General features: G+C 37.6%; 1 protein-coding gene across 3 annotated transcripts in view; it reads left to right on the top strand.

Moving 5' to 3' along the window:
• The window catches only part of sh3glb1.L (SH3 domain GRB2 like, endophilin B1 L homeolog), a 30,088-nt gene extending 21,117 nt beyond the window's left edge, over window positions 1–8,971 (top strand). For all 3 annotated transcript variants that reach the window (XM_018258602.1, XM_041590546.1, XM_041590547.1), the window contains 4 exons: window positions 1,022–1,111; window positions 4,490–4,590; window positions 6,105–6,330; window positions 8,120–8,971. In XM_018258602.1, coding sequence (XP_018114091.1) covers window positions 1,022–1,111; window positions 4,490–4,590; window positions 6,105–6,330; window positions 8,120–8,227 — 525 coding nt within the window. In that variant the 3' untranslated portion in view covers window positions 8,228–8,971. The remainder of the gene's footprint in view (window positions 1–1,021; window positions 1,112–4,489; window positions 4,591–6,104; window positions 6,331–8,119) is intronic.
• The last annotated feature ends 5,930 nt before the right edge of the window (window positions 8,972–14,901 follow it).

Here is a 14,901-nt window from a genome sequence, read left to right as displayed (position 1 = left end):
TAGTACACTTTGATTTTTTGGTGGTACCGTTCCTTTAAGTGCTTCAAATGAGAATTGAGAGAGCATGTATATCTTTCATTAAGATTGAACTCTGGTTTTGAACACATTTGTTCTCCCCAAGAGGATTGTTGAAGTAAAATCCTATTGTTCTGAGAGACCAAAAGCTGGTTGTCCTATATCACCCTATTCCGATTTTAATGCTTGATATATAATTTGTGTGTATATATTTCTTTATATAGATGCATATGTACTTTTTATGTTTTCATAAACAGTATTTGGCTGTGTCAGAGTCTACAAGCAGTATTTATAATAGACAAACCTATATGATAGGGGGTGAGATAAATCCCTTTAGGTAGATAACCCATATACAGGTATGGGATCTGTTATCAGAATCCCATTATCCTGAAAGCTCTGGATTACATAAAGGCGTCTCCTATAGAATCCATTATAATCAAATAATCCAAAATTTGAAAAATGATTCCCTTTATTTCCTGTAATAATAAAACAGTAGCTTGTACTTGATCCAAACTAAGATATAATAAATCCTTATTGGAAGCAAAACCAGCCTATTGGGCTTATTTAATATTTACATGATTTTTTTAGTAGACCTGAAGATCCAAATTACGGAAAGACCTCTTATCCGGAAACCTCATGTCCCGAGCATTCTGGAGAACGGATCCCATACCTGTATATATATATTGGGCAGAGCACTGTGCTGATCAGGGAGTGACTGAGACTGTCAGAATGTGGTTTGATGACTTAGTTGAGTAATTCGGTGCCATGAAACTTTAATTTGCTATGGGGAACCCCCTTTTTCCTTTGTATTAACTGGCAGCGAAAATTGTGGTCAGATTCCAAATGATTCAGAGAAGCCTAGTCATGTAAAGCAGTCTGGTTCATTGATTTTTAAAAAGGCTTCCTGCCGATGTAGATAGTAGAACTGCGTGATCATGAAGCAATGCCAGTAGCTAAATGTCTTTTCAAGTGCACTTATTAGAACTGATTTTTTGTTTTCCCCAAGGCCGAACAGGAACTTCGAATAACGCAAAGTGAGTTTGACCGTCAGGCCGAGATTACCCGACTTCTGCTTGAAGGAATCAGCAGTACACATGTAAGAATGTTTGCTTATCTAAGAGGAAGTCTTAATATTTATTTTGTTCTAAATCAGATGGGCGCTCTCTGATATATTACTTCAATTAAACGGATATGCAATCCCTCGTTATGTGAAATTGATTTTATTGTGATGATTTGTAATTCGTTGGGTAGCAAATAAACAAATAGAATGTAACTTTCCAGGCGTTTGATAAGATACAGCTAAATTGGGCACTTTACTTCAATTCCTTTGGGCCTGTAGCATTTGTATAGAAATAATTTTATGAAATGGTTTCATCTCATTGAATTCTCATTTCAGATGTCATTCAATAATAATTTTTCATCTAAAATGTCCCTAAAAAGCTCTTAATGTAAAATGGTAAAACAAATGTGAATTCTATTCAGTGAAATCATGTTTTTCAATGGCGGTTTCTGTCTAGGCAGGATTTTGTTTTTAATTTTTCATACTTTGCTAAAGCACCAAAAAAAAAAAGTACTAAAACATCCAAGGCATGAAGCAGTTATAAACAATGGGGAACATTTTTCTTAATAGATCAAATTTGACCTTCATAAAACCTGAGCTCCTTCAACTGGGCTTATGTAAAAAAGGTACATAAACACTACCTGAATTTTCCAAAATAAATTTATATACAGGTATGGTACTTGTTGTCCAGAATGCCCAGGACCTTGGGTTTTCTGGATAAGGGATCTTTCCTACGAAGGAATCATTTCAACTAGGACTGTTTTGTATCCAATAAGAATTGACTATAACTTTGTTGGTACAAGGTAGTGTTTTATTATTATTATTATAGAGAAAAGGGAAATCATTTATAAAAATGTGGGTTATTTTATTAGACGATAGTCAGTGGGAGATGACCTTCCTGTAATTTGGTGCTTTCTGATTTCCAGATAACTAATCCCATACCTGTATTTTTTTTTAATACACAAACATTCCTGATTCCACAGACTGAAAGAAAACCATGATGATATGAAAAATAGCAGTAGACAGGGAAAGATGGTCACACGTAGATATACTGCTGCAAAAGTTTACTTGTTTATACTGCTGCAAAAGTTTATAATTGCTTTTATTGGTAATAAAGCTATGTGTGGCCATCTTCTTATTCTGTTTTACGAGGCTTCATTGGACCGAAGCAGTGGATAAAGTTTAAGACCACAGTACTGAACCCAAAACCCTTTTGTATGAATATAATATAAGAAAAATATATATTTCATTGTGTTTCGTATATAATGTGAAAAATTCACAACACTACACCATTTTATGTAATGTTTTTTTTGTAAACATTTGATTGTAAAAACGGGGATTGTCATATGAAAACAGAATCCCTTTAATCCATTCTTTGGATTAAAAAAGAATAAAGGGGGAACAAGGAAAAATGAAAAATATAGATTTCAGATATATCATCCAGACCTCAGACACTTGTGTGCATATCTTATGTTCTAAAACTTATATCTTTTTAACGTGGAACTTTGACTTCGGTGGCTTTTTCCTGCAAGGTCCGGAATGCGCTGCCGTACAGACTGACAATCATCCAAAATCCACCATCTTTTTAGCCATATACATCTGTATCCACAATATTTTCTTTTACCATTATAATTCTCCTGGGTTAATACATATTCTCACTAGCTCTCCTAAATAATCCCATGTTTTCATGCTTGAATCCACTGTTCCCAAATACTATTCTAAATCTCCCAAGAAACATTTGTCATAGCTATAATCTTATCCCTCAACATAACTACCACTCTAATATTGAGGTGGTCCAATAGATCTCAATTTGCCTGGGACCAAAGCTTTGTCTGCTAGTATTAGGAACAGCAGTAACTTATTATAAATTAATTTACACACAACATTGTCATAATGAAGAGTTACCAATACAGGGAGATCTTCTGTACTTATGGATGTTTAAATTTAACTAACGCATTTTTTTCGATTATTTCCTTCCACAATAATTCTATTTTTGGAAACCATAAATGTTTGAGAGCCTTCCCGCTGCAGATATCTCCCAACAAATATTCTAATTGCTTTAAACATTTGATTTAAGCATAAGCAATTTGAAATGTAGTTCCTGTGATCTAGAAGCAACTGAACGCTTGTGCATGGAAATATATATATCTGCACTGTTTTACTAGAGGTTCTATAAATCTCTCGGAAAATTTAAAACACAGTAGCTATGTATAAGCAAAGGTTTTATTACATACAAAGATGAAAAAGATACACATTACCGAATGAGCAAAGCACCCCTCTCTGCAACCAAGACTGGGAGATCCCGATACAGTTCGCAGATCGAAGTTCTCAAACGGTCCAAAAAGGTCCTGTGGCAGCGTGCACAATCCCCACAGTCGAAAACTCAAATGGAGACCCCCAGTTTATATAGGCTCAAAAACAATGAGCTCATATGTTAAACCATTTGGTTAATAACAGATCTTGCTTCCCATGCACTCATCAGGATCTAGCCAGACTCCCAACAAGCACATCCGAAGCAGAGATCTTATTTAGCTAACTAGTATCTTATATAATAGCATATTCTGCCCCTAGCTACAATAAAGGAAAGTCTCATGAGGCTTCAGAAATCATAAACATATTAGATAATGAATGAGAATAGAGAATATCCAAAAGTCATAAACATGTTAAGAAAAAAGAACAAGTATTAGGTCATCGATTTGATTAATTTCCCCTTCCACAAAGCTTCATTATACAAGATTGAAGCTGTCTTGTATACTGTATTGGGTTCAAACTGTATTCAATGGTAAAACGGTTCTTTGTGAAAGTATTACAATGAAATAACAGTTCTTTGTGTTATATTTCTATCACAGTCTTATATTTGTATCAAAGTATTATCCATGAGCCATCATTGATAAAACTCCTATTATTATAGCCACCTTTCTAGTCCTACCACTATTGAATATATATATTATTCTATAGTAGTTTATTCACCTTATCATATAAATGTTATCAAAGGTTATTACATGAATTGTCTATATGCTTCTTGCCATAGCCCAGGGTTTTAATGGGTTTTGTCTGTCAACCCAGCCATGTCCCCGGAGGATTTTCTTGAAAAATCCAATACTTCACTATTAGTAAGTGTGCAAAATGCATTAACCAAAATAGGTTTTATTCATCTTTCAGTTGCTGTTTGAGGTAGATTTAACTTGACTCAAGTACTAAGATCAAGTACTAGCAATTGTTTAAATGTGCAGCTTTTTTACAAAATGAAATATGAAGTTTCATTCAAATTCTAGATGAGATATTCAGAGTAGCCAATTTTTGAAAATAAAGAACACAGTAACACTGTGTTCTATTGCATTCAGCTATTACTAATGCTTTAGGGGGCCTGTTTTGTTTCTTTTTGGAATGAATTAATCCAATGCTTCTGTATAGGCACACCATCTTCGCTGCTTGAATGACTTTGTGGAAGCCCAGATGACATATTTTGCACAATCTTATCAGTACATGCTGGATCTCCAAAAGCAACTTGGCAGGTAATAATAATTATTTCAGTCTCCCAGACTGGGATCTCAGTCATCCTGTTTAGTGGCATTTGACTGAATCAATGACATAGTTACATCATGTGTGGCCAGTGCAAGTATGTTTAGCTAAGAAGTTATTACGTGTACTTTAACAAGGGAGTGTCAGAAAGACAAACGGCAGAACCATTCCTATCCTTTACACACTGACACTAGGGGGGAAAATATTCTTGCCTATCATGAACGTTACAGGTCATTTAACCAGTTTATGCAAAGTAACCTGACAAGTTATACATTACCTTAACCGTAGACTTTAAAGGCTGTGTGTCAATAATAGTAGTTGCTCAGGTTCTTAAGCATCTGAGTTAGCAGTTTATATATACCTCAGATTATCTATGCACCGAATACTAGCATTTAGGTTGGCAATTTCTTTGTGCACAATTAGTATAGTAGACTATAACTTTAGGGTTTTCTTGGTAATTCCCAGGGTTTTTTTTTTTTAACCAGAGGAAGTTATATAAGATAGTCACCCTGGTTATATTTATGATGTGTTGATAGCAATATTGATGGGCTTTGTGCACAATCCTATGAGGACACAAGCATAGTCAGTGATTTATTTTAAAAATCAGCTTGGCGCAGCATTTCACCCAGAACTGGATAGTAATTTTAAGTACTATCCAAGATGCAATATTTATGGCACACAATGCATCTGATGTGCTTTGATAAAACTAGGAATGCACCAAATCCAGGATTCGGTTTGGGATTCAGCCTTTTTCAGCAGGATTTAGATACTGACTTAAAACCAAACTGTTAAATGTCATTTTCGGTTTGCTGCTGACGGATCTTTCCACGGCTCTATTCGATCTTCTGGTCCTGGCTTCCCAATAAAGGAACAGAGGGTTAAGCTCTGGGCCTCCGCGGTTGGTGTTCAAATCGATAGCAGCAAAGTACTCAGGTTCTCAGCTCCTGCAGAAGATCGAATTGAGCCGTGGAAAGATCCTTCGGCAGCACACCGAAAGAAACTTCGGCGTCTCAGCGCACGCTGCAAGGCCTGGAGCACACGACCTCGGGACTGCCAGCACGGGTCTTAGAAGCGGTTCTATCCAGCGATTGCCGAAATTGATGAGCACCATCCGTGGAGAAGAAGGCACTCTCCCTCCATAGAAACGCTTTCACTTACCTGCCATTCGGTACACTCTGAGGACTTACTGCATTATCTGACCAGAATCAGAGATTTTCGTTGCAATCCTTACATCGAAACCTTATAAGTTGGGACGTAATATCCACTCAGCGCACCAAACCTAACTACTTCATTGTTAAATGTCATTATATAGTATTCATTCCCCACGGTATGCCACAAATAGTGCATCTGTAGGCACTCATTTTCTGAGTAATATAGTAGGTGATAACTATACTTCAGTTCTGGTGTTAAAGCTCAATACCTCTGATCACTAAGGGCTTAAACAGATGAATCGAGGTTGATTGCATTAAACTTGGCAGTAACAACAATTACTATTTCTTTTTCACAGTTTTCCATCAACTTTTGTGTCCAACAATAATCAGTCAACCTTAGCCCCTATGCAAAGTGTTGCGGTACCTTCGGTCTCCGCCTCGGCTCAGGCACCTTCTGCAAAAAGTTCATTGGTTACATCCGGCTTCACTGAACTCAAAGCATCCAATGGCAGCAGGAAGGCCAGAGTTCTGTATGATTATGATGCTGCAAACAGCAGTGAATTGTCGCTTCTTGCAGATGAGGTAGGAATTCCTAGTCAGAGCTAAGAGCTTTCAGTGTTCTGCTCAGCCAAGCTTTCCAGCTATCATTCCTTTATTTCAATACTAAAGAAAGCGCTGCAATGCATTTTTTATGGAAAATGTGTAATATTTACAACAATTTAGATATTTTATTTTCTTCAGCATGGTTATTTATGTGCTTTGTATTTTTGCACAAACAAAAATATATTTCAGCTTTTCCCAAAATCTTTTACTGCTTATTGAGGATCCTCGCTCAACCTGGCAAGTTTTTGCTACTTATATACCCACAGGTGGAAGTGGGGCATAATGACATTGTATGCCAAGGGCATCGTTTGCATGCTCCAACTGCATCTCATGAAACCTCATAACCCACTATAACCACTAGCATTTTGTATGAACACATCAGCTGGGAATAGGCCAAGACAAATGCAAAAATTGCTTTCTGTAATTCCTAGAACCAGTTGCTACATTTTCTGGTGTTTTTAGTAGACTACAGACTTTTGGTTAATCATTTTAAACAAATTTACATGCCCCCAGGCATTTCTTCCAAGTATTTCCTGCCATAATAAATGTAATCAACAGTGAGTCCTATTAATGTTATACATAACTATTGGGCATTGCAGAAACTATCACACCTAAATACTGAAACACTCCACTCACTGTTGTACTCATAGGGTTCCCGAATAGGTTTGATTGCCATTATTAAAGATATCCCTCGATTAACTTTCAAACCTGAAAAACCATCCAACTGATTTACTATTTGCATAGCCTCTTTAATTGATAATATAGTAATAATAATAATACAGGTATGGGATCCGTTATCCGGAAACCCATTATCCAGCAAGTTCCAAATTGTGGAAAGGCCATCTCCCATAGACTCATTTTTAACCAAGTGATACGTTTTTTTTTTAAATGATTACCTTTTTCTTTGTAATAATAAAACAAGACCTTGTGCTTGATACAAACTAAGATATAATCAATCCTTATTGGAAGCAAAACCAGAATATTGGGTTTATTTAATGTTTACATGATTTTCTAGTAGCCTTAAGGTATGTAGATCCAAATTATGGAAAGATCAGTTATCTGGAAAACCCCAGGTCCGAGTATTCTGGATAATAGATTCCATACAAAACCCATTTATTTCCCTGGCCATCCATATATCCTGAACCAAAGGCTCACTTGCTAGCACAAATAACAGGCAAAAAGGACACCCCTGCCTAGTATCAACGTTTGAAGCAACGTAGGGGGTTCTTCACAGTCAGGACAGTGAGGTTGTGGAATGCACTGCCGGGTGATGTTGTGATGGCTGATTCAGTTAATGCCTTTAAGAATGGCTTGGATGATTTCTTGGACAGACATAATATCAAAGGCTATTGTGATACTAAACTCTATAATTAGTATAGATATGGGGATATATAATTTATGTGAAAGTATGGAGGGGTGTGTTTATGGGGGGTTTTCATTTGGAGGGGTTGAACTTGATGGACTTGATGTCTTTTTTCAACCCGATTTAACTATGTAACGCACTTAAAACACCTAGACAAACACTTACTCCAGTAATACAGTTTGGCCTAAAACCAAATGCCCTGAGCACTGCCCAAAACTAAGACCACTCTACAGTGTCAAATGTTTTTGTCGAGTCAAGGCAACAGCAGAAAGACCAGGCTTGTATTGGCCCCTTTCTCTTCTTGTATGTGTTAAGCAGAACTATTCTCTGCATAAGGGCTGTCCCTGACTATGCATACAGTTAGATTTCTGTTACTAAAGACCATATTTTGTTTTTTCCCCCTAGGTTATAACCGTATACAGCATGCCTGGAATGGATTCCGACTGGCTGATGGGTGAAAGAGGGCATCAAAAAGGCAAAGTGCCAATTACATACCTAGAGCTGCTAAACTGATTGACTGAATTTCCTCAAGTGCCGAATACAGTTTAAAAAAAACAAAAAAAAAACCCAACGAGAAATCCATATTTATATGCAATTAACATGATATAAAGCAGATGTGTCTTCCATGTAAAGTGTCTTATGCAAATTTCGACTTTATCCAAGTGGTCAATGCCTTTTAAGGCGAGTTTTCATGCATTAAGTGCACACCTTCATCACTTATCATTAGGAGCTTTTACTTTCTCTATCAAAGAATGTGTTTTTAAATATTTTTTCTATTTACCTATAGTCATGACTTACAAAATTGAGTGTTAAAGCCCCTTCTGGCATTTGGGAATTTATTGTTGTCTCATGGTTCATTGTGGGCTAAAAGGAGAGCAAAAACCCTGTTTTTGGCTCTAAACCATACTGGACAGAGGGTATACAGTACCACCAAATGTATGGCAACCGTTCCAGGCTTCTAAAATTGCCATAGTGCTCCCAACCTTTTGCTCTCCTTAAATTGCATAGCAAAACTGCCAATATATGCCTTCATGCTTGCAGTGTTTAAAGATATAAGCACGAGTGATGTAAATATCCAGCTTCCACTTGCTTTCTGCCACAAGAGGGAAAAGGAAGTTATTTTATGTTGCTGAGGACAGTGTCCCCGAAATGTTTTTGATACAGGTGAGCCCTGCTACATATCATTATTTCACACATGAATACAGTCATTTCTTATTTGTTTGTACTCTGATTAATACAATACTTATTCACCTTTAAGGCTGCTCTATATGTTGTTCTTCAGAAAGAAAGCTGGATTATACAAGCCTCTCTCTTTTAATATGAAGTATCTCCAACTATTGCTCCATGCCAGTTTCTGAACTACAACTGGCTTTTGCTGTTTAGGTGCGGTGGCACACCGGCACTTTGGGATTGCCCAATGCAAATTTAGTTGCCCAAACACACAATTGAATTGTCCTGTGGTGCTAGACAAGAAATCACAAGCATTTTCAGACACTTGTCAGAGAGGGCAAAGGGAGGACAAGTTTGAGTGCTTTGGTTCAGCTGTCTGGCTACTAGAAAAAAAAAGCAGTGGGGAAAATATCTGAAATAACTGCCTAAGGTTTTGGTATTTCAGTAGCTCGTCTGCCATATATTGCACCTCCCAGCTCTTTGATTGCCATGCCCTGTTTTCTCTGACTCTAAGGGGCATATTTATAAAGGTGTGAAAAAGCGATGTACAGTTTAATGCCAAGGTATGCCGTGTAACATGCGGCATAGTCATACAGCTGTATAATTGTTTTATGTATGTATAGCTCTTTGTAACATTCTAATCTAACTATAGGGGTGAGCTGGAAAATAGCCTCCTAATAGTGTTGAACATCCCCTCCTTTTTAGTGGCGTTTCACCCCAGATTTTCTTTGGTACCTGAAATTGTTCCATTACCTTTAATGGATTTGTCAGGTCTGAGATTAATAACAAATACAGACTAATGCACCAGTGCAGTCAGCTTTTTGTAATGCATAATTGTTTTAATGCTCCGTTTAATGCACAGCATTTGTTACAGCGTATGTGAGCATAAAATCATTTATAGGGCTTTACAAATAAATCCCTAAGAGAGTTGGTTGGCTCATCGAAGGTCTACGTCAAGTAGGGCTGCCATTAACATATGCAAAGCAGAAATGGTTTATTCTTTAACTCTGCAACCCCATTGTGTTTAGTTTAAATAGACTGTATGCAATCATAATAATACTGTGCAGTTATCTACTAATATATACATCTTTAATATATTACATGCAATGGGGCACCTATTTCCCAAACTGCATGCTTGAAGACTATATATACATATATAGAGCCCATGAACAGACTGGGGACCATAAATGCCTTGTGGGGTGCCAAATCCAGTCTATGGACAGTTAAACAGCCTGGCTTTGGCTATTTTATGTTTTGCCACAGCATTACCCAGGTTAAAATTGTGAATTGACTCTGACTGCTTTCCTGTAGGGATACAGGATTTGGCTTTTGGAATTGACCCAATTAAATTTAAATTTGGAATTGACCCAATTAAATTAAAATCCTTAGTTTTGCAACAAAAGCTGTGGACAGCTGAACTAAACATTTTTATTTTGTCCAAATTGATGGAAACTTTATTTTGTTTTTGTCAGATTTGAACATGCAAATTATGTTTTGGATTTGGTTCCAAATCTTTTGTGGAGGATTTAGTGCAACCCTACCCTATGATTTACCCCAGGGGGAATCCATACTAGCTCCCCCCAATACCCAGCTTTCCCAATTTTTAGCTAATAACTGCCATACCTTACATTTCCATTAACCTACAATAGGCAATGATTATTTCAGCAATGGTGTGTGTGTGTGTCTAGCCTTACAGGAATTTATATGCTTTAGAGTATAAATATATGCTGTTGGAATGTATTCCATTTAATGGGCAAATACATATAACCGCCCAGAGGCTGGGCCAAATGGGACTGATACGCCAATAAATGGGTCATATAGCTGGCATATGGGAACCCTGTTGAGTGTGGCCTCTTTGATGTGTTTATACATCCTCAATCCAATTCTGCTGCCTAATTTTCCCCAAGATATGAGTTTGGCAGGCTTTCTGAGGCCCATACATTGGCTGTCAACTTGAGTTGAAGGGGGTGAGTTATATCAGCTCGTATATGGGCAGCTTATATTGGTGTTGACCCTGTGCAGGCCATGGCCTTAACAGTATCTTTAAAGGGATACTGTCATGGGAAAAAAAAATTTTTTCAAAATGAATCAGTTAATAGTGCTGTTCCAGCAGAATTCTGCACTGAAATCCATTTCTCAAAAGAGCAAACAGATTTTTTTATATTCAATTTTGAAATCTGACATGGGGCTAGACATATTGTCAATTTCCCAGCTGCCCCAAGTCATGCGACTTGTGCTCTGATAAACTTCAATCACTCTTTACTGCTGTACTGCAAGTTAGAGTGATATCACCCCCTCCCTTTTCCCCCAGCAGCCAAACAAAAGAACAATGGGAAGGTAACCAGATAGCAGCTCCCTAACACAAGATAACAGCTGCCTGGTAGATCTAAGAACAACACTCAATAGTAAAAACCCATGTCCCACTGAGACACATTCAGTTACATTGAGAAGGAAAAACAGCAGCCTGCCAGAAAGCATTTCTCTCCTGAAGTGCAGGCACAAGTCACATGACCAGGGGCAGCTGGGAAATTGACAAAATGTCTAGCCCCATGTCAGATTTCAAAATTGAATATAAAAAAATCTGTTTGCTCTTTTGAGAAATGGATTTCAGTGCAGAATTCTGCTGGAGCAGTGCTATTAACGGATTCATTTTGAAAAAAATGTTTTTTCCCATGACAGTATCCCTTTAAGAGCCCTTTGGCTTTTTTATGAGTCAAGAGTGAGTTTGTCATTTCATCCATATACATTTGTACAGTACACAGTGAAACTTAACAACGTTCCTCTAGGACTATGGTGCTACACGAAAGATAGATGTACCGGACAACAGACAAAAAATGCAAGTGCAAAAATATGCAATTCCTGCAAGACAGGACAGCATAGTGCAGGGACAGGACAATACAGTGCACACTCTGCAGATGTAATATGTTAAGTAAATAATGCTAAACGTCAGACATGATGGGTGTATCATTGTGATATGACAGTAGTAAGACCATGATAAAGAACATGATAAAGTGCAGATTTGCTCATAGAGAACAACTCTATCCAATGGCTATTCATCCATACAATGGCATACAGTGGCTGTGCAGCTTCTTGTACAAAATCCCTGATGTGGAGTCTGACTGCTGAGAGATCACGCTGGGTTATAAAGCAAACAACTGCATGACTGGACTGCTGGGTTTCAAAAGGAAGGAAGTTGACTCTTAACATGTGAGTACCAGGAAATCTATTCGCTCCGCCACATGCAAAGTGTCTGCCTTCTTTAAAATAAATGTAAACATTGACTTTCAAACATCAAACATGGCTTTCAGAAACCTTTATAGTGGTGACCCATTACGTTTAACAAGGATTCCTTTCCTGCCAAGCTATAAAATGAACTGTGTGTATTCTCCACCCTCATTATCTCTTAAGACTTTCAGGTTAAATATCTTCACACATGATGACTGGAATGTAAGGCAAGAATGTGTTTTTGTATAGTTATAAAGTATATAGTCTATTCAGGGCATGGTCACCCAGCCGTCACTCTTTTCTATTTTATATGGTTTATAAATGTATTTAACGCTTCTATAGTAGGGGTTCAAGAGTATTAGATATGCAAGTAATTCGAAACTGTGTATACTTCTGACTGTACAATAAAAACCCTTGTCTTCTGCTTGTCTGACTGTGTTCATAGCGGGGGCAGATTTATTATTCCTTAGCATGACTTGCTGTCAATCAAGTCACAAATCCGTCACCTTAGCTTTGTACAAGAGCTTCACATCCCATGCTATATAATGTATGTTGCTTTAACAGTAAATCATGTATGGGTTTTAGGCCATTTCAATACCAATACATAGGGATGGCAAAAAAAGGCAAAAAAAAAAAATCCCATTTTTACTTTTTTTTTAATGAAAAAGAAACCTATCTCCAATATACTTAAAAAAATGTGTAGCGTTTTTATAAGAAACCTGACTGTATACAGTGAAATTCTCCCTTCATTTACTGCTGTGGATAGGAATTGTCAGATGGTCCCTAACTTCTGAGCAGGGAAACAATCATACTTATGAACAGCAGGGGGAGCCCCCGTCTTACTTCCCAGCCATGCAGAATTCAAGCAGCTTTGTTTATGACGATCCCTAAGCAGCCCAGACCACACTGAGCATGTGCACAGTCTTGGTCTTGCAAAGATGTTTAACAAAGAGTATTTTTTTTCTTATATTGGTCATTGTTTGGGACCCTTGGCAACGTCCCTGTTGCTTCTGCACCCATCCAAGATGTTTTGTTGGTTGATTACTGCTGTTGAATATAAAAAAGTATATTAAAAATCATTTTGGTATCATTAAGTGCTTCTCATGGGTTCAGCTCAGTGAACTTGATCCTTAATCTGTGGGTCAGTACCCGAAAATGGAACTGCATACTATTTATGAAGGGTCTCCTATGATAGGAAACTGTGGTACTGGTATGTTTCGTGAGCAGGCCCAGAATTAAAGGGACCTGTGAGTTGGGTGGGTTCAGCCCAGAACAACACAACTTTCTTTAATGAAAAAGAAACCGATCTCCAATATACTTTAATTAAAAAATGTTTACCATTTTTATGAGAAACCTGACTGTATGCAGTGAAATTCTCCATTCATTTACTGCTGTGGATAGGAATTATCAGATGGTCCCTAACTGCTGAGCAGGGAAACAATCATACTTATGAACAGCAGGGGGAGCCCCCGCCTTACTTCCCAGCCATGCAGAACTCAAGCAGCTTTGTTTATGACGATCCCTAAGCAGTCCAGCCCACACTGAGCATGTGCACAGTCTTGGTCTTGCAAAGATGTTTAACAAAGTTACAAGATGGTGATCCCCTGTAGCCAACTTTGAAAGCATAAATTATTTGTTTGATTAGGCTTGTGGTGCAGTAAGTTCATGTTTATATTTAGTATACAAAATACAGCATTTCTAGCCTTATTCTATTTTAGGCTTTACATGCCATTTAAACTCTTCAAGCTGCACTGCTCTGCGCCTTGCAGGAGATGTCCCAATCTATGGGGCTGTCTCTACTGATTAAATTATAACTAAAAGTGGCCATACACAGGCAGATGTCAGCTGTTGATAGGCTCCTTTTGTCCAAGACAGCAGTTTATCTGCCCCTGTATGGTATAAAAATTTTGGGCCAATGACTGCATCAGTTTGTTGATGGCACGTATCCCATTGTGATCTGATGGTTGGGCCCTAGGGTCAAGCAAGCTGGGGACATTTGGGAAAGATCTTGTATGCTAGCAGAGAGACACAAACATGTTACCAAAAAAGTTGGGACACTGTAAAATGTAAATTAAAACCATTTAATTGCAAATAGTACAAGACAACATATCAAATGTTGAAACTAAGATGTTTCGTGACGGGTTGCTCAAACCAATGTTGAATATTATTGTAAATTATCCTTTATTTCTGAAGTTGAAGATGCATCCAAGAAATGAAACTTTTAAAAAAAAAAACACACACACACACACCTAGTGGAACATCCCACCAAGTGCCAGCTAGTCAGTTAGTCAGTAACATGACTGGGTATAAAAAGCAGATCCCAGAGAGGTGGGGAACTGTTGAGCTTTTTTTTTTTTTTTAGAATCAAATAACATCTTAGTTTCAACATTTGATATGTTGTCTTGTACTATTTGCAATTAAATGGTTTTAATTTACATTTTACAGTGTCCCAACTTTTTTGGTAACATGTTTGTGTCTCTCTGCTAGCATACAACTGTATTCTAGGGAAATGTTGGCTACATAATTTTGAATCTTGAAATTTGTTTGTTTAATGGTCTTTCTATTCCTGTGATAAATCAAAATACCCTCCAGGGCAAGGAAAGTGTAACAAAGAGCAGCACACCCGACATCAGGTATCAAGGTATCTGGTCGTCTTTGAATCAATGGTTTCCACAATTGAAGAGCAAACCCTTTTTTCTGTTTAAAACTCACTCAACCAGGGGTGCATGGGGGGGGGATTTTGGGCCATGCGGGCTTGCGTTGGCATCTGTTCCCAAGTGTATTGGTATTTT

The sequence above is a fragment of the Xenopus laevis genome, chromosome 4L (genome assembly GCF_017654675.1).
Source record: "Xenopus laevis strain J_2021 chromosome 4L, Xenopus_laevis_v10.1, whole genome shotgun sequence".
Taxonomy (NCBI): Eukaryota; Metazoa; Chordata; class Amphibia; order Anura; family Pipidae; genus Xenopus; species Xenopus laevis.
The sequence above is the reverse complement of the archived record's forward strand: the minus strand, read 5'-3'. Positions and strand labels throughout refer to the sequence as shown.